Consider the following 20544-nt stretch of genomic DNA (forward strand, 5'->3'; position numbering starts at 1 on the left):
TCAGTAGTGGGTCTACTCTGGACAGTTTATAAGGATCAGTAGTGGGTCTACTCTGGACAGTTTATAAGGATCAGTAGTGGGTCTACTCTGGACAGTTTATAAGGATCAGGTGTGGGTCTACTCTGGACAGTTTATAAGGATCAGTAGTGGGTCTACTCTGGGCAGTTTATAAGGATCAGTAGTGGGTCTACTCTGGACAGTTGATAAGGATCAGTAGTGGGTCTACTCTGGACAGTTTATAAGGATCAGTAGTGGGTCTACTCTGGACAGTTGATAAGGATCAGTAGTGGGTCTACTCTGGACAGTTTATAAGGATCAGGTGTGGATCTACTCTGGACAGTTTATAAGGATCAGTAGTAGGTATACTCTGGAAAGTTTATAAGGATCAGTAGTGGGTCGACTCTGGTCGGTCGATAAGGATCAGTAGTGGGTCTACTCTGGACAGTTGATAAGGATCAGTAGTGGGTCTACTCTGGACAGTTTATAAGGATCAGTAGTGGGTCTACTCTGGACAGTTGATAAGGATCAGTTGTGGGTCTACTCTGGACAGTTTATAAGGATCAGTAGTGGGTCTACTCTGGACAGTTGATAAGGATCAGTAGTGGGTCTACTCTGGACAGTTGATAAGGATCAGTAGTGGGTCTAATCTGGACAGTTGATAAGGATACGTAGTGGGTCTACTCTGGACAGTTGATAAGGATCAGTAGTGGGTCTACTCTGGACAGTTGATAAGGATCAGTAGTGGGTCTATTCTGGACAGTTGATAAGGATCAGTAGTGGGTCTACTCTGGACAGTTTATAAGGATCAGTAGTGGGTCTACTCTGGACAGTTGATAAGGATCAGTAGTGGGTCTACTCTGGACAGTTTATAAGGATCAGTAGTGGGTCTACTCTGGGCAGTTTATAAGGATCAGTAGTGGGTCTACTCTGGACAGTTGATACGGATCAGTAGTGGGTCTACTCTGGACAGTTGATACGGATCAGTAGTGGGTCTACTCTGGACAGTTGATAAGGATCAGTAGTGGGTCTAAACTGGACAGTTTATAAGGATCAGTAGTGGGTCTACTCTGGACAGTTGATAAGGATCAGTAGTGGGTCTACTCTGGACAGTTGATAAGGATCAGTAGTGGGTCTACTCTGGACAGTTTATAAGGATCAGTAGTGGGTCTACTCTGGACAGTTGATAAGGATCAGTAGTGGGTCTACTCTGGACAGTTTATAAGGATCAGGTGTGGATCTACTCTGGACAGTTTATAAGGATCAGTAGTAGGTATACTCTGGAAAGTTTATAAGGATCAGTAGTGGGTCGACTCTGGTCGGTCGATAAGGATCAGTAGTGGGTCTACTCTGGACAGTTGATAAGGATCAGTAGTGGGTCTACTCTGGACAGTTTATAAGGATCAGTAGTGGGTCTACTCTGGACAGTTGATAAGGATCAGTTGTGGGTCTACTCTGGACAGTTTATAAGGATCAGTAGTGGGTCTACTCTGGACAGTTGATAAGGATCAGTAGTGGGTCTACTCTGGACAGTTGATAAGGATCAGTAGTGGGTCTACTCTGGACAGTTGATAAGGATCAGTAGTGGGTCTACTCTGGACAGTTTATAAGGATCAGTAGTGGGTCTACTCTGGACAGTTTATAAGGATCAGTAGTGGTTCTATTCTGGACAGTTTATAAGGATCAGTAGTGGGTCTACTCTGGACAGTTTATAAGGATCAGTAGTGGGTCTACTCTGAACAGTCGATAAGGATCAGTAGTGGGTCTACTCTGGACAGTTTATAAGGATCAGTAGTGGGTCTACTCTGGACAGTTTATAAGGATCAGTAGTGGGTCTACTCTCGACAGTTTATAAGGATCAGTAGTGGGTCTACTCTAGACAGTTTATAAGGATCAGTAGTGGGTCTACTTGGACAGTTTATAAGGATCAGTAGTGGGTCTACTCTCGACAGTTTATAAGGATCAGTAGTGGGTCTACTCTGGACAGTTTATAAGGATCAGTAGTGGGTCTACTCTGGACAGTTTATAAGGATCAGTAGTGGGTTTACTCTGGACAGTTTATAAGGATCAGTAGTGGGTCTACTCTGGACAGTTTATAAGGATCAGTAGTGGGTGTACTCTGGACAGTTGATAAGGATACGTAGTGGGTCTACTCTGGACAGTTGATAAGGATCAGTAGTGGGTCTACTCTGGACAGTTTATAAGGATCAGTAGTGGGTCTACTCTGGACAGTTTATAAGGATCAGTAGTGGGTCTACTCTGGACAGTTTATAAGGATCAGGTGTGGGTCTACTCTGGACAGTTTATAAGGATCAGTAGTGGGTCTACTCTGGGCAGTTTATAAGGATCAGTAGTGGGTCTACTCTGGACAGTTGATAAGGATCAGTAGTGGGTCTACTCTGGACAGTTGATAAGGATACGTAGTGGGTCTACTCTGGACAGTTTATAAGGATCAGTAGTGGGTCTACTCTGGACAGTTTATAAGGATCAGTAGTGGGTCTACTCTGGACAGTTTATAAGGATCAGTAGTGGGTCTATTCTGGGCAGTTTATAAGGATAAGTAGTGGGTCTACTCTGGACAGTTTATAAGGATCAGTAGTGGGTCTACTCTGGACAGTTTATAAGGATCAGTAGTGGGTCTACTCTGGACAGTTGATAAGGATCAGTAGTGGGTCTACTCTGGACAGTTGATAAGGATCAGTAGTGGGTCTACTCTGGACAGTTGATAAGGATCAGTAGTGGGTCTACTCTGGACAGTTGATAAGGATACGTAGTGGGTCTACTCTGGACAGTTGATAAGGATCAGTAGTGGGTCTACTCTGGACAGTTGATAAGGATCAGTAGTGGGTCTACTCTGGACAGTTGATAAGGATCAGTAGTGGGTCTACTCTGGACAGTTTATAAGGATCAGTAGTGGGTCTGCTCTGGACAGTTTATAAGGATCAGTAGTGGGTCTACTCTGGACAGTTTATTAGGATCAGTAGTGTGTCTACTCTGGACAGTTTATAAGGATCAGTAGTGGGTCTACTCTGGACAGTTGATAAGGATCAGTAGTGGGTCTGCTCTGTACAGTTGATAAGGATCAGTAGTGGGTCTACTCTGGACAGTTGATAAGGATCAGTAGTGGATCTACTCTGGACAGTTTATAAGGATCAGTAGTGGGTCTACTCTGGACAGTTGATAAGGATCAGTAGTGGGTCTACTCTGGACAGTTGATAAGGATCAATTGTGGGTCTACTATGGACAGTTGATAAGGATCAGTAGTGGATTTACTCTGGACAGTTTATAAGGATCAATAGTGGGTCTACTCTGGACAGTTGATAAGGATCAGTAGTGGGTCTACTCTCCACAGTCGATAAGGATCAGTAGTGGGTCTACTCTGGACAGTCGATAAGGATCAGTAGTGGGTCTACTCTGGACAGTTTATAAGGATCAGTAGTGGGTCTACTCCTGACAGTTTATAAGGATCAGCTGTGGGTCTACTCCTGACAGTTTATAAGGATCAGTAGTGGGTCTACTCTGGACAGTTTATAAGGATCAGTAGTGGGTCTACTCTGGACAGTTTATAAGGATCAGTAGTGGGTCTACTCTGGACAGTTTATAAGGATCAGTAGTGGGTCTACTCTAGACAGTTGATAAGGATCAGTAGTGGGTCTACTTTGGACAGTTGATAAGGATCAGTAGTGGGTCTACTCTGGACAGTTGATAAGGATCAGTAGTGGGTCTACTCTGGACAGTTGATAAGGATCAGTAGTGGGTCTACTCTGGACAGTTGATAAGGATCAGTAGTGGGTCTACTCTGGACAGTTTATAAGGATCAGTAGTGGGTCTACTCTGGACAGTTGATAAGGATCAGTAGTGGGTCTACTCTGGACAGTTTATAAGGATCAGGTGTGGATCTACTCTGGACAGTTTATAAGGATCAGTAGTAGGTATACTCTGGAAAGTTTATAAGGATCAGTAGTGGGTCGACTCTGGTCGGTCGATAAGGATCAGTAGTGGGTCTACTCTGGACAGTTGATAAGGATCAGTAGTGGGTCTACTCTGGACAGTTTATAAGGATCAGTAGTGGGTCTACTCTGGACAGTTGATAAGGATCAGTTGTGGGTCTACTCTGGACAGTTTATAAGGATCAGTAGTGGGTCTACTCTGGACAGTTGATAAGGATCAGTAGTGGGTCTACTCTGGACAGTTGATAAGGATCAGTAGTGGGTCTAATCTGGACAGTTGATAAGGATACGTAGTGGGTCTACTCTGGACAGTTGATAAGGATCAGTAGTGGGTCTACTCTGGACAGTTGATAAGGATCAGTAGTGGGTCTATTCTGGACAGTTGATAAGGATCAGTAGTGGGTCTACTCTGGACAGTTTATAAGGATCAGTAGTGGGTCTACTCTGGACAGTTGATAAGGATCAGTAGTGGGTCTACTCTGGACAGTTTATAAGGATCAGTAGTGGGTCTACTCTGGGCAGTTTATAAGGATCAGTAGTGGGTCTACTCTGGACAGTTGATACGGATCAGTAGTGGGTCTACTCTGGACAGTTGATACGGATCAGTAGTGGGTCTACTCTGGACAGTTGATAAGGATCAGTAGTGGGTCTAAACTGGACAGTTTATAAGGATCAGTAGTGGGTCTACTCTGGACAGTTGATAAGGATCAGTAGTGGGTCTACTCTGGACAGTTGATAATGATCAGTAGTGGGTCTACTCTGGACAGTTTATAAGGATCAGTAGTGGGTCTACTCTGGACAGTTGATAAGGATCAGTAGTGGGTCTACTCTGGACAGTTTATAAGGATCAGGTGTGGATCTACTCTGGACAGTTTATAAGGATCAGTAGTAGGTATACTCTGGAAAGTTTATAAGGATCAGTAGTGGGTCGACTCTGGTCGGTCGATAAGGATCAGTAGTGGGTCTACTCTGGACAGTTGATAAGGATCAGTAGTGGGTCTACTCTGGACAGTTTATAAGGATCAGTAGTGGGTCTACTCTGGACAGTTGATAAGGATCAGTTGTGGGTCTACTCTGGACAGTTTATAAGGATCAGTAGTGGGTCTACTCTGGACAGTTGATAAGGATCAGTAGTGGGTCTACTCTGGACAGTTGATAAGGATCAGTAGTGGGTCTACTCTGGACAGTTGATAAGGATCAGTAGTGGGTCTACTCTGGACAGTTTATAAGGATCAGTAGTGGGTCTACTCTGGACAGTTTATAAGGATCAGTAGTGGTTCTATTCTGGACAGTTTATAAGGATCAGTAGTGGGTCTACTCTGGACAGTTTATAAGGATCAGTAGTGGGTCTACTCTGAACAGTCGATAAGGATCAGTAGTGGGTCTACTCTGGACAGTTTATAAGGATCAGTAGTGGGTCTACTCTGGACAGTTTATAAGGATCAGTAGTGGGTCTACTCTCGACAGTTTATAAGGATCAGTAGTGGGTCTACTCTAGACAGTTTATAAGGATCAGTAGTGGGTCTACTTGGACAGTTTATAAGGATCAGTAGTGGGTCTACTCTCGACAGTTTATAAGGATCAGTAGTGGGTCTACTCTGGACAGTTTATAAGGATCAGTAGTGGGTCTACTCTGGACAGTTTATAAGGATCAGTAGTGGGTTTACTCTGGACAGTTTATAAGGATCAGTAGTGGGTCTACTCTGGACAGTTTATAAGGATCAGTAGTGGGTGTACTCTGGACAGTTGATAAGGATACGTAGTGGGTCTACTCTGGACAGTTTATAAGGATCAGTAGTGGGTCTACTCTGGACAGTTTATAAGGATCAGTAGTGGGTCTACTCTGGACAGTTTATAAGGATCAGTAGTGGGTCTACTCTGGACAGTTTATAAGGATCAGGTGTGGGTCTACTCTGGACAGTTTATAAGGATCAGTAGTGGGTCTACTCTGGGCAGTTTATAAGGATCAGTAGTGGGTCTACTCTGGACAGTTGATAAGGATCAGTAGTGGGTCTACTCTGGACAGTTGATAAGGATACGTAGTGGGTCTACTCTGGACAGTTTATAAGGATCAGTAGTGGGTCTACTCTGGACAGTTTATAAGGATCAGTAGTGGGTCTACTCTGGACAGTTTATAAGGATCAGTAGTGGGTCTATTCTGGGCAGTTTATAAGGATAAGTAGTGGGTCTACTCTGGACAGTTTATAAGGATCAGTAGTGGGTCTACTCTGGACAGTTTATAAGGATCAGTAGTGGGTCTACTCTGGACAGTTGATAAGGATCAGTAGTGGGTCTACTCTGGACAGTTGATAAGGATCAGTAGTGGGTCTACTCTGGACAGTTGATAAGGATCAGTAGTGGGTCTACTCTGGACAGTTGATAAGGATACGTAGTGGGTCTACTCTGGACAGTTGATAAGGATCAGTAGTGGGTCTACTCTGGACAGTTGATAAGGATCAGTAGTGGGTCTACTCTGGACAGTTGATAAGGATCAGTAGTGGGTCTACTCTGGACAGTTTATAAGGATCAGTAGTGGGTCTGCTCTGGACAGTTTATAAGGATCAGTAGTGGGTCTACTCTGGACAGTTTATTAGGATCAGTAGTGTGTCTACTCTGGACAGTTTATAAGGATCAGTAGTGGGTCTACTCTGGACAGTTGATAAGGATCAGTAGTGGGTCTGCTCTGTACAGTTGATAAGGATCAGTAGTGGGTCTACTCTGGACAGTTGATAAGGATCAGTAGTGGATCTACTCTGGACAGTTTATAAGGATCAGTAGTGGGTCTACTCTGGACAGTTGATAAGGATCAGTAGTGGGTCTACTCTGGACAGTTGATAAGGATCAATTGTGGGTCTACTATGGACAGTTGATAAGGATCAGTAGTGGATTTACTCTGGACAGTTTATAAGGATCAATAGTGGGTCTACTCTGGACAGTTGATAAGGATCAGTAGTGGGTCTACTCTCCACAGTCGATAAGGATCAGTAGTGGGTCTACTCTGGACAGTCGATAAGGATCAGTAGTGGGTCTACTCTGGACAGTTTATAAGGATCAGTAGTGGGTCTACTCCTGACAGTTTATAAGGATCAGCTGTGGGTCTACTCCTGACAGTTTATAAGGATCAGTAGTGGGTCTACTCTGGACAGTTTATAAGGATCAGTAGTGGGTCTACTCTGGACAGTTTATAAGGATCAGTAGTGGGTCTACTCTGGACAGTTTATAAGGATCAGTAGTGGGTCTACTCTAGACAGTTGATAAGGATCAGTAGTGGGTCTACTTTGGACAGTTGATAAGGATCAGTAGTGGGTCTACTCTGGACAGTTGATAAGGATCAGTAGTGGGTCTACTCTGGACAGTTGATAAGGATCAGTAGTGGGTCTACTCTGGACAGTTGATAAGGATCAGTAGTGGGTCTACTCTGGACAGTTTATAAGGATCAGTAGTGGGTCTACTCTGGACAGTTGATAAGGATCAGTAGTGGGTCTACTCTGGACAGTTTATAAGGATCAGGTGTGGATCTACTCTGGACAGTTTATAAGGATCAGTAGTAGGTATACTCTGGAAAGTTTATAAGGATCAGTAGTGGGTCTACTCTGGACAGTTGATAAGGATCAGTAGTGGGTCTACTCTGGACAGTTGATAAGGATCAGTAGTGGGTCTACTCTGGACAGTTGATAAGGATCAGTAGTGGGTCTACTCTGGACAGTTGATAAGGATACGTAGTGGGTCTACTCTGGACAGTTGATAAGGATCAGTAGTGGGTCTACTCTGGACAGTTGATAAGGATCAGTAGTGGGTCTACTCTGGACAGTTGATAAGGATCAGTAGTGGGTCTACTCTGGACAGTTTATAAGGATCAGTAGTGGGTCTGCTCTGGACAGTTTATAAGGATCAGTAGTGGGTCTACTCTGGACAGTTTATTAGGATCAGTAGTGTGTCTACTCTGGACAGTTTATAAGGATCAGTAGTGGGTCTACTCTGGACAGTTTATAAGGATCAGTAGTGGGTCTGCTCTGGACAGTTGATAAGGATCAGTAGTGGGTCTACTCTGGACAGTTGATAAGGATCAGTAGTGGATCTACTCTGGACAGTTTATAAGGATCAGTAGTGGGTCTACTCTGGACAGTTGATAAGGATCAGTAGTGGGTCTACTCTGGACAGTTGATAAGGATCAATTGTGGGTCTACTATGGACAGTTGATAAGGATCAGTAGTGGATTTACTCTGGACAGTTTATAAGGATCAATAGTGGGTCTACTCTGGACAGTTGATAAGGATCAGTAGTGGGTCTACTCTCCACAGTCGATAAGGATCAGTAGTGGGTCTACTCTGGACAGTCGATAAGGATCAGTAGTGGGTCTACTCTGGACAGTTTATAAGGATCAGTAGTGGGTCTACTCCTGACAGTTTATAAGGATCAGCTGTGGGTCTACTCCTGACAGTTTATAAGGATCAGTAGTGGGTCTACTCTGGACAGTTTATAAGGATCAGTAGTGGGTCTACTCTGGACAGTTTATAAGGATCAGTAGTGGGTCTACTCTGGACAGTTTATAAGGATCAGTAGTGGGTCTACTCTAGACAGTTGATAAGGATCAGTAGTGGGTCTACTTTGGACAGTTGATAAGGATCAGTAGTGGGTCTACTCTGGACAGTTGATAAGGATCAGTAGTGGGTCTACTCTGGACAGTTGATAAGGATCAGTAGTGGGTCTACTCTGGACAGTTGATAAGGATCAGTAGTGGGTCTACTCTGGACAGTTTATAAGGATCAGTAGTGGGTCTACTCTGGACAGTTGATAAGGATCAGTAGTGGGTCTACTCTGGACAGTTTATAAGGATCAGGTGTGGATCTACTCTGGACAGTTTATAAGGATCAGTAGTAGGTATACTCTGGAAAGTTTATAAGGATCAGTAGTGGGTCGACTCTGGTCGGTCGATAAGGATCAGTAGTGGGTCTACTCTGGACAGTTGATAAGGATCAGTAGTGGGTCTACTCTGGACAGTTTATAAGGATCAGTAGTGGGTCTACTCTGGACAGTTGATAAGGATCAGTTGTGGGTCTACTCTGGACAGTTTATAAGGATCAGTAGTGGGTCTACTCTGGACATTTGATAAGGATCAGTAGTGGGTCTACTCTGGACAGTTGATAAGGATCAGTAGTGGGTCTACTCTGGACAGTTGATAAGGATCAGTAGTGGGTCTACTCTGGACAGTTTATAAGGATCAGTAGTGGGTCTACTCTGGACAGTTTATAAGGATCAGTAGTGGGTCTATTCTGGACAGTTTATAAGGATCAGTAGTGGGTCTACTCTGGACAGTTTATAAGGATCAGTAGTGGGTCTACTCTGAACAGTCGATAAGGATCAGTAGTGGGTCTACTCTGGACAGTTTATAAGGATCAGTAGTGGGTCTACTCTGGACAGTTGATAAGGATCAGTAGTGGGTCTACTCTCGACAGTTTATAAGGATCAGTAGTGGGTCTACTCTAGACAGTTTATAAGGATCAGTAGTGGGTCTACTTGGACAGTTTATAAGGATCAGTAGTGGGTCTACTCTGGACAGTTTATAAGGATCAGTAGTGGGTCTACTCTGGACAGTTTATAAGGATCAGTAGTGGGTCTACTCTGGACAGTTTATAAGGATCAGTAGTGGGTTTACTCTGGACAGTTTATAAGGATCAGTAGTGGGTCTACTCTGGACAGTTTATAAGGATCAGTAGTGGGTGTACTCTGGACAGTTGATAAGGATACGTAGTGGGTCTACTCTGGACAGTTTATAAGGATCAGTAGTGGGTCTACTCTGGACAGTTTATAAGGATCAGTAGTGGGTCTACTCTGGACAGTTTATAAGGATCAGGTGTGGGTCTACTCTGGACAGTTTATAAGGATCAGTAGTGGGTCTACTCTGGACAGTTGATAAGGATCAGTAGTGGGTCTACTCTGGACAGTTGATAAGGATCAGTAGTGGGTCTACTCTGGACAGTTGATAAGGATCAGTAGTGGGTCTACTCTGGACAGTTGATAAGGATCAGTAGTGGGTCTACTCTGGACAGTTTATAAGGATCAGTAGTGGGTCTACTCTGGACAGTTTATAAGGATCAGTAGTGGGTCTATTCTGGACAGTTTATAAGGATAAGTAGTGGGTCTACTCTGGACAGTTTATAAGGATCAGTAGTGGGTCTACTCTGGACAGTTTATAAGGATCAGTAGTGGGTCTACTCTGGACAGTTTATAAGGATCAGTAGTGGGTCTACTCTGGACAGTTTATAAGGAACAGGTGTGGGTCTACTCTGGACAGTTGATAAGGATCAGTAGTGGGTCTACTCTGGACAGTTGATAAGGATCAGTAGTGGGTCTACTCTGGGCAGTTTATAAGGATCAGTAGTGGGTCTACTCTGGACAGTTGATAAGGATCAGTAGTGGGTCTACTCTGGACAGTTGATAAGGATCAGGAGTGGGTCTACTCTGGACAGTTGATACGGATCAGGAGTGGGTCTACTCTGGACAGTTGATAAGGATCAGTAGTGGGTCTACTCTGGACAGTTGATAAGGATACGTAGTGGGTCTACTCTGGACAGTTGATAAGGATCAGTAGTGGGTCTACTCTGGACAGTTGATAAGGATCAGTAGTGGGTCTACTCTGGACAGTTGATAAGGATCAGTAGTGGGTCTACTCTGGACAGTTTATAAGGATCAGTAGTGGGTCTGCTCTGGACAGTTTATAAGGATCAGTAGTGGGTCTACTCTGGACAGTTTATTAGGATCAGTAGTGTGTCTACTCTGGACAGTTTATAAGGATCAGTAGTGGGTCTACTCTGGACAGTTGATAAGGATCAGTAGTGGGTCTGCTCTGGACAGTTGATAAGGATCAGTAGTGGGTCTACTCTGGACAGTTGATAAGGATCAGTAGTGGATCTACTCTGGACAGTTTATAAGGATCAGTAGTGGGTCTACTCTGGACAGTTGATAAGGATCAGTAGTGGGTCTACTCTGGACAGTTGATAAGGATCAATTGTGGGTCTACTATGGACAGTTGATAAGGATCAGTAGTGGATTTACTCTGGACAGTTTATAAGGATCAATAGTGGGTCTACTCTGGACAGTTGATAAGGATCAGTAGTGGGTCTACTCTCCACAGTCGATAAGGATCAGTAGTGGGTCTACTCTGGACAGTCGATAAGGATCAGTAGTGGGTCTACTCTGGACAGTTGATAAGGATCAGTAGTGGGTCTACTCTGGACAGCCGATAAGGATCAGTAGTGGGTCTACTCTGGACAGTTTATAAGGATCAGTAGTGGGTCTACTCTGGACAGTCGATAAGGATCAGTAGTGGGTCTACTCTGGACAGTTGATAAGGATCAGTAGTGGGTCTACTCTGGACAGTTGATAAGGATCAGTAGTGGGTCTACTCTGGACAGTTTATAAGGATCAGTAGTGGGTCTACTCCTGACAGTTTATAAGGATCAGCTGTGGGTCTACTCCTGACAGTTTATAAGGATCAGTAGTGGGTCTACTCTGGACAGTTTATAAGGATCAGTAGTGGGTCTACTCTGAACAGTCGATAAGGATCAGTAGTGGGTCTACTCTGGACAGTTTATAAGGATCAGTAGTGGGTCTACTCTGGACAGTTGATAAGGATCAGTAGTGGGTCTACTCTCGACAGTTTATAAGGATCAGTAGTGGGTCTACTCTAGACAGTTTATAAGGATCAGTAGTGGGTCTACTTGGACAGTTTATAAGGATCAGTAGTGGGTCTACTCTGGACAGTTTATAAGGATCAGTAGTGGGTCTACTCTGGACAGTTTATAAGGATCAGTAGTGGGTCTACTCTGGACAGTTTATAAGGATCAGTAGTGGGTCTACTCTGGACATTTGATAAGGATCAGTAGTGGGTCTACTCTGGACAGTTGATAAGGATCAGTAGTGGGTCTACTCTGGACAGTTGATAAGGATCAGTAGTGGGTCTACTCTGGACAGTTTATAAGGATCAGTAGTGGGTCTACTCTGGACAGTTTATAAGGATCAGTAGTGGGTCTATTCTGGACAGTTTATAAGGATCAGTAGTGGGTCTACTCTGGACAGTTTATAAGGATCAGTAGTGGGTCTACTCTGAACAGTCGATAAGGATCAGTAGTGGGTCTACTCTGGACAGTTTATAAGGATCAGTAGTGGGTGTACTCTGGACAGTTGATAAGGATACGTAGTGGGTCTACTCTGGACAGTTTATAAGGATCAGTAGTGGGTCTACTCTGGACAGTTTATAAGGATCAGTAGTGGGTCTACTCTGGACAGTTTATAAGGATCAGTAGTGGGTCTACTCTGGACAGTTTATAAGGATCAGTTGTGGGTCTACTCTGGACAGTTTATAAGGATCAGTAGTGGGTCTACTCTGGACAGTTGATAAGGATCAGTAGTGGGTCTACTCTGGACAGTTGATAAGGATCAGTAGTGGGTCTACTCTGGACAGTTGATAAGGATCAGTAGTGGGTCTACTCTGGACAGTTTATAAGGATCAGTAGTGGGTCTACTCTGGACAGTTTATAAGGATCAGTAGTGGGTCTATTCTGGACAGTTTATAAGGATAAGTAGTGGGTCTACTCTGGACAGTTTATAAGGATCAGTAGTGGGTCTACTCTGGACAGTTTATAAGGATCAGTAGTGGGTCTACTCTGGACAGTTTATAAGGATCAGTAGTGGGTCTACTCTGGACAGTTTATAAGGAACAGGTGTGGGTCTACTCTGGACAGTTGATAAGGATCAGTAGTGGGTCTACTCTGGACAGTTGATAAGGATCAGTAGTGGGTCTACTCTGGGCAGTTTATAAGGATCAGTAGTGGGTCTACTCTGGACAGTTGATAAGGATCAGTAGTGGGTCTACTCTGGACAGTTTATTAGGATCAGTAGTGTGTCTACTCTGGACAGTTGATAAGGATCATTAGTGGATCTACTCTGGACAGTTGATAAGGATCAGTAGTGGGTCTACTCTGGACAGTTGATATGGATCAGTAGTGGGTCTACTCTGGACAGTTGATAAGGTCTAGAAAGACCCAGTAGTAGGCTGGCTGTATTTTAACTTCTGATACTGAATGCACTCAGATTATCATCCTCCCGAGTCGTCCTATAATAACGTGGCCACATATGCTCCCAGCAGGCCGTTTTTCAGGAAAGCTTAACATGCGTTGTGCCTCATCTCCAATCCGAGCGGCACACCTAGAACATAACGCTGGGTCTCGCCTTGTGTCATGATAACTACATGATGAGGTTAGTATGTACAAAAGCGTGAGATTATTGTTATTTGTCAAATGGAAGCCAAGCATGGATCATAGCCTACATTTTTATAATTTCACTTTTAAAATGGATCACCTTTTATTTGTGGCATAAACACAACCAGTCACAATGTTTTAATCTGATTAGACTACTTCAAAAGTCTCCTTTACTCATGCGCACGTTCATCCGAAATGTAATTCCAGCATCCTCAAAATATCTTGATATTAAACAGGATTCCATACAACCTTTTAATGTGAGTGAAGTCATCAGATACCACCTGGAGCTTCTCCCCTGACACACAGACATCTGGCTCAGTAGCATCAGATACCACCTGGAGCTTCTCCCTTGACACACAGACATCTGGCTCAGTAGCATCAGATACCACCTGGAGCTTCTCCCTTGACACACAGACATCTGGCTCAGTAGCATCAGATACCAGCTGGAGCTTCTCCCCTGACACACAGACATCTGGCTCAGTAGCATCAGATACCAGCTGGAGCTTCTCCCTTGACACACAGACATCTGGCTCAGTAGCATCAGATACCAGCTGGAGCTTCTCCCCTGACACACAGACATCTGGCATCCTACATGTCCAATAACAAAATGGCAGCACATCTTGGGAAAGCATGCCGTTTATTATTCTACAGATGAGTTATGATGAACTTCACAGGGTTGTGAAAGTACTCAGTGATGATCTTGAGGCTCCTTTCCAATAAATATTGAGGGTCTTATTCTGGTGACGTGATGATCCATGCTTGGCTTCCATTTGACAAATAACAATAATCCCACGCTTTTGTACATACTAACCTCATCATGTAATTATCATGACACAAGGCGAGACCCAGATGCAGACACAGGAGGCAGATGGTTGGAGTCTTACAATGTTTGTTAATCCAAAAGGAGTAGGCAAGAGAACAGTCATGGACAAGCAAAAGGTCAAAACCAGATCAGAGTCCAGGAGGTACAGAGTGGCAGACAGGCTCGAGGTCAAGGCAGGCAGAATGGTCAGGCAGGCGGGTACAACGTCCAGAAACAGGCAAGGGTCAAAACCGGGAGGACTAGAAAAAGAGAGAATAGCAAAAGTAGGACAACGGGAAAAACGAAGGTTGACTTGGAAAAACGTACAAGACGAACTGGCACAGAGAGACAGGAAACACAGGGATAAATACACTGGGGGAAATCAGCGACACCTGGAGGGAGTGGAGACAATCACAAGGACAGGTGAAACAGATCAGGGCGTGACAGCAGTAGGCTATACCTGCACTGTATCTGCCATCTGAGCACAAGTGCCAATACCAGAGTGGGCACATTAAATAAACCTACACAACATTCTTTGTGACAAAACCATCAGTAGTCCTAGAGTTGAATATGCCATGGAAACCCATTTAACTTAGATTTTTATTTGGTACATGGGAATTTAACCTCAGCAGGACTTTTATCTGCAACAAGTCAATTTGATGGAAACACAACTCTGATGGGAAAATGCTCCAGGGTTTCCCTTAGTTGGTAATTGCCGGTATTTGGCCGATAACAAAAATGAAAAGCCAATTAATAACGATGCTTCGTGGGTGACTGTTGTTGATGTGTGCAGAGGGTCCCTGGTTCGCGCCCGGGTCGGGGCGAGGGGACGTACTAAAGTTAAACTGTTACATTGATGCTGTTGACCTGGATCACTGGTTGCTGCGGAAAACGAGGAGGTCGAAAGGGGGGTGAGTGTAACCGATGTGAAATGGCTAGCTAGTTAGTGGTGGTGCGCACTAATAGCGTTTCATTCGGTGACGTCACTCGCTTTGAGACCTTGAAGTAGTGGTTCCCATTGCGCTGCAAGGGCCAAAGTGTCCAGGAGAGACTGTCTACCATAGCTGGTCATGTCTAATACACCCCGAATTCGCGCTTCAGCCCCATTCTCTCTCTCCTGCTGCTGAGGAGAGATGAGCCTTGGTAGAGCATTGCAGTAGTCTAACCTAGAAGTGACAAAAGCATGGATACATTTTTCTGCATCATTTTTGGACAGAACATTTCTGATTTTTGCAATGTTACGTAAATGGAAAAAAGCTGTCCTTGAAATCAAATCAAATCAAGTTTATTTTATATAGCCCTTCGTACATCAGCTAATATCTCGAAGTGCTGTACAGAAACCCAGCCTAAAACCCCAAACAGCAAGCAATGCAGGTGTAGAAGCACGGTGGCTAGGAAAAACTCCCTAGAAAGGCCAAAACCTAGGAAGAAACCTAGAGAGGAACCAGGCTATGAGGGGTGGCCAGTCCTCTTCTGGCTGTGCCGGGTGGAGATTATAACAGAACTATGCCAAGATGTTCAAAATGTTCATAAGTGACAAGCATGGTCAAATAATAATCATGAATAATTTTCAGTTGGCTTTTCATAGCCGGTCATTAAGAGTTGAAAACAGCAGGTCTGGGACAGGTGGCGGTTCCATAACCGCAGGCAGAACAGTTGAAACTGGAATAGCAGCAAGGCCAGGTGGACTGGGGACAGCAAGGAGTCATCATGCCCGGTAGTCCTGACGTATGGTCCTAGGGCTCCGGTCCTCCGAAAGAGAGAAAGAAAGAGAGAAGGAGAGAATTAGAGAGAGCCAAGATTTTCAAAATGTTCATAAATGACAAGCATGGTCAAATAATAATCAGGAATAAATATCAGTTGGCTTTTCATAGCCGATCATTAAGAGTTGAAAACAGCAGGTCTGGGACAGGTAGGGGTTCCATAACCGCAGGCAGAACAGCTGAAACTGGAATAGCAGCAAGGCCAGGCGGACTGGGGACAGCAAGGAGTCATCATGCCCGGTTTGCCGTGACGTATGGTCCTAGGGCTCAGGTTCTCCGAGAGAGAGAAAGAACGAGAGAATTAGAGAGAGCATACTTAAATTCACACAGGACACTGGATAAGATAGGAGAAGTACTCCAGGTATAACCAACTGACCCTAGCCCCCCGACACATAAACTACTGCAGCATAAATACTAGAGGCTGAGACAGGAGGGGTCAGGAGACACTGTGGCCCCATCAGAAGAAACCCCCGGACAGGGCCAAACAGGAAGGATATAACCCCACCCACTTTGCCAAAGCACAGCCCCCACACCACTAGAGGGATATCTTCAACCACCAATTTACAATCCTGAGACAAGGCCGAGTATAGCCCACAAAGATCTCCACCACAGCACAAACCAAGGGGGGGCGCCAACCCAGACAGGAAGATCACGTCAGTAACTCAACCCACTCAGTCCCAAACAGTCTTGATATGTTCGTCAAAAGAGAGATCAGGGTCCAGAGTAACGCCGAGGTCCTTCACAGTTTTATTTGAGACGACTGTACAACCATCAAGATTAATTGTCAGATCCAACGGAAGATCTCTTTGTTTCTTGGGACCTAGAACAAGCATCTCTGTTTTGTCCCAGTTTAAAAGTAGAACGTTTGCAGCCATCCACTTCCTTATGTCTGAAACACAGGCTTCCAGCGAGGGCAATTTTGGAGCTTCACCATGTTTCATTGAAATGTACAGCTGTGTGTCATCCGCATAGCAGTGAAAGTTAACATTATGTTTTCGAATGACATCCCCAAGAGGTAAAATATATAGTGAAAACAATAGTGGTCCTAAACGGAACCTTGAGGAACACCGAAATTTACAGTTGATTTGTCAGAGGACAAACCATTCACAGAGACAAACTGATATCTTTCCGACAGATAAGATCTAAACCAGGCCAGAACTTGTCCGTGTAGACCAATTTGGGTTTCCAATCTCTACAAAAGAATGTGGTGATCGATGGTATCAAAGGTCTAGGAGCAAGAGGACAGATGCAGAGCCTCGGTCTGACGCCATTAAAAGTTAATTTACCAGTTTCACAAGTGCAGTCTCAGTTCTATGATGGGGTCCAAAACCTGACTGAAGCATTTCGTATACACTGTTGGTCTTTAGGAAGGCAGTGAGTTGCTGCGCAACAGCTTTTTCTAAAATTGTTGAGAGGAATGGGAGATTCGATATAGGCCGATAGTTTTTTATATTTCCTGGGTCAAGGTTTGTCTTTTTCAATTGAGGCTTTATTACTGCCACTTTTAGTGAATTTGGTACACATCCGGTGGATAGAGAGCCGTTTATTATGTTCAACATAGGAGGGCCAAGCACATGAAGCAGCTCTTTAAGTAGTTTAGTTGGAATAGGGTCCAGTATGCAGCTTGAAGGTTTAGAGGCCATGATTATTTTCATCATTGTGTCAAGAGATATAGTACTAAAACACTTGAGTGTGTCCCTTGATCCTAGGTCCTGGCAGAGTTGTGCAGACTCAGGACAATTGAGCTTTGGAGGAATACGCAGATTTAAAGAGGATTCCGTAATTTGCTTTCTAATGATCATGATCTTTTCCTCAAAGAAGTTCATGAATTTATTACTGCTGAAGTGAAAGCCATATCTCTATGTTATATTTATATGGTATCTCTCTATATTTCTATTCTATGGTATCACTCCATATCTCTATCTCTATGGTATCTCTCTATATACAGAAGATAGCCCTATTTGGGAAAAGACCAAGACCATATTATGGCAAGAACAGCTCACAATAAGCAAAGAAACGACAGTCCATCATTACTTTAAGACGTGAAGGTCAGTCAATCCTGAAAATGTCAAGAACCTTGAAAGTTTCTTCAAGTGCTTTCGCAAAAATCATCAAGCGCTGTGATGAAACTGGCTCTCATGAGGACCGGCACAGGAATGGAAGACCCAGAGTTACCTCTGCTGCAGAGGATGAATTCATTAGAGTTACCAGACTCAGAAATTGCAGCCCAAATTAATTCTTCACATAGTTCAAGTAACAGACACATGTCAACATCAACTGTTCAGAGGAGAATGTGGCGTGAACCAGGCCTTCATGGTTGAATTGCTGCAAAGAAAGCACTACTAAAGGACACCAAAAATAAGAAGAGACTTGTTTGGGCCAAGAAACACGACCAATGGACATTAGACTGGTGGAAATCTGTCCTTTGGTCTGATGAGTCCACATTTTACATTTTTGGTTCCAACCAGTGTGTCTTGTGAGACGCAGAGTAGGTGAACGGATGCTTTCCGCATGTGTGGTTCCCACCGTGAAGCAGGAGCAGGTGTGATGGTGTGGGGTGGTTTGAGGGTGACACTGTCAATGATTTATTTAGAATTCAAGGCACACTTAACCAGCATGGCTACCACAGCATTCTGCAGCGATACGCCATCCCAGCTGGTTTGCTCTTAGTGGGACTATCATTTGTTTTTTCAACAGGACAATGACCCAACACACCTCCAGGCTGTGTAAGGACTATTTGACCAAGGAGAGTGATGGAGTGCTGCATCAGATGACCTGGTCTCCACAATCACCCAACCTCAACCCAATTGAGATGGTTTGGGATGAGTTGGACCACAGAGTGAAGGAAAAGCAGCCAACAAGTGCTCAGCATATGTAGGATCTCAAGACTGTTGGAAAAGCATTCCTGGTGAAGAGAATGCCAAGCGTGTAGACCCACCCTAACCCAAAGCTGTCATCAAGACCAAGGGTGGGCTCTTTGAAGAATCTCAAATATTGTCACGCCCTGACCGTAGAGAGCTTTTTATGTCTCTATTTTGGTTTGGTCAGGGTGTGATTTGGGTGGGCATTCTATGTTCCTTTTCTATGTTTTGTAATTCTTTGTGTTTGGCTATCGTTGTCTCTGATTGAGAACCATACTTAGGCAGCTTTTTCCCACATGGTTTTTGTGGGTAGTTGTTTTCTGTTTTTGTTTCTGCACCAGACAGAACTGTTTCGTGTTGTTACATTTTGTCTCAGTGTTCAGTTAAATAAATAATCATGAACACTTCCCACTCTGCGCTTTTGTCCGATCCTTCTTCATCCGACGACCGTTACAAATATAAAATGTTTTTGGATTTGTTTTTGGTTACTACATGATTCCAAATGCGTTATTTCGTAGTTTTAATGTCTTCACTATTATTCTACAACTATTATTCTACAATGTAGAAATTAGTCAAAGTAAAGAAAAATACTTGAATGAGTCGGTGTGTCCAAACTTTTGTTGTCTGAGAGCATGTGGTAGGGGTGGCAGGATAACTCTCTGTGTGTTGTGAATATTCTCATCTGGTTCCAGAAACCATGGACAAACAGGTGTGTGTGTGTGTGTGTGTCTACGTGTGTCTACGTGTGTCTACGTGTGTGTGTGTGTGTGTGTGTGTGTGTGTGTGTGTGTGTGTGTGTGTGTGTGTGTGTGTGTGTGTGTGTGTGTGTGTGTGTGTGTGTGTGTGTGTGTGTGTGTGTGTGTGTGTGTGTGTGTGTGTGTGTGTGTGTGTGTGTGTGTGTGTACGTGTACAGTAATCCTAATTTTCTTGTCTCTCTTTCTCTGGGCAGGTTGTCAAGGGATGTGGGATATCATCGCTTGTTGGCCGTCTGCCAGGGTGGGAGAGGTCATCACCATCAAGTGTCCTAAGTACTTCAGTTACTTCTCTGACCATATAGTCAAACATAAAGGTAAACATTACTTCATGAAGGTAAATATTACTTCTCCCACCATATAGTCAAATATAAAGGTAAACGTTACTTATTATACAATACAGAATATGCAGAATACAGAATATATCATAATGAATATATAGAATACAGAATATACATATATCTACAGAATACATAATATAAATAAAGAATATACAGAATACAGAATATATAGAATACACAGTATACATAATATAGAATATATAAAACAGAATATACATAATACAGAGAATGTAGAATACAGAATATAGAATACAGAATATAGAATACAGAATATACAGACTATATAATAAACAATATACAGAACACAGAATATAGAATACACATAATACACAGAATGTATAATAAATATAATATACAGAATACAGAGAGCACAGAATATAGAATACAGAATATACAGCATATAAAATAAATAATATACAGAATACAGAATATACATAATACACAGAATATATAATACATAATATACATAATACAGAGAATACAGAATATGGAATACAGAATACTGATAATACAGAATAGAGAATATGCAGTGCCTTCGGAAAGTATTCAGACCCCTTGACTTTTTCCACATTTTGTTACGTTACAGCCTTATTCTAAAATTGATTAAGTAAATACAAATCCTTAGCAATCTACCCACAATACCCCATAATGACAAAGCAAAACCTGTTTTTTAGAAATATTTGCAAATGTATTAAATATAAAAAAACAGAAATACCTTATTTACATAAGTATTCAGACCCTTTGCTAGGTGACTCGAAATTGAGGTCGACGGAACTGCCCGAATAGCTCCGAGACAGGATTGTGTTGAGGCACAGATC

The 20544-nt window shown here is 43.4% G+C and overlaps 1 protein-coding gene across 1 annotated transcript in view; it reads left to right on the plus strand.

Annotated features, from left to right (window-relative positions):
• The first annotated feature begins 19579 nt into the window (after positions 1-19579).
• The window catches only part of vipr1b (vasoactive intestinal peptide receptor 1b), a 209113-nt gene continuing 208148 nt past the window's right edge, over positions 19580-20544 (plus strand). The window contains exon 1 of the mRNA XM_071327928.1: positions 19580-19702. Coding sequence (XP_071184029.1) covers positions 19594-19702 — 109 coding nt within the window. The 5' untranslated portion in view covers positions 19580-19593. The remainder of the gene's footprint in view (positions 19703-20544) is intronic.

The sequence above is a fragment of the Salvelinus alpinus genome, chromosome 10 (genome assembly GCF_045679555.1).
Source record: "Salvelinus alpinus chromosome 10, SLU_Salpinus.1, whole genome shotgun sequence".
In the NCBI taxonomy this organism is placed as follows: Eukaryota; Metazoa; Chordata; class Actinopteri; order Salmoniformes; family Salmonidae; genus Salvelinus; species Salvelinus alpinus.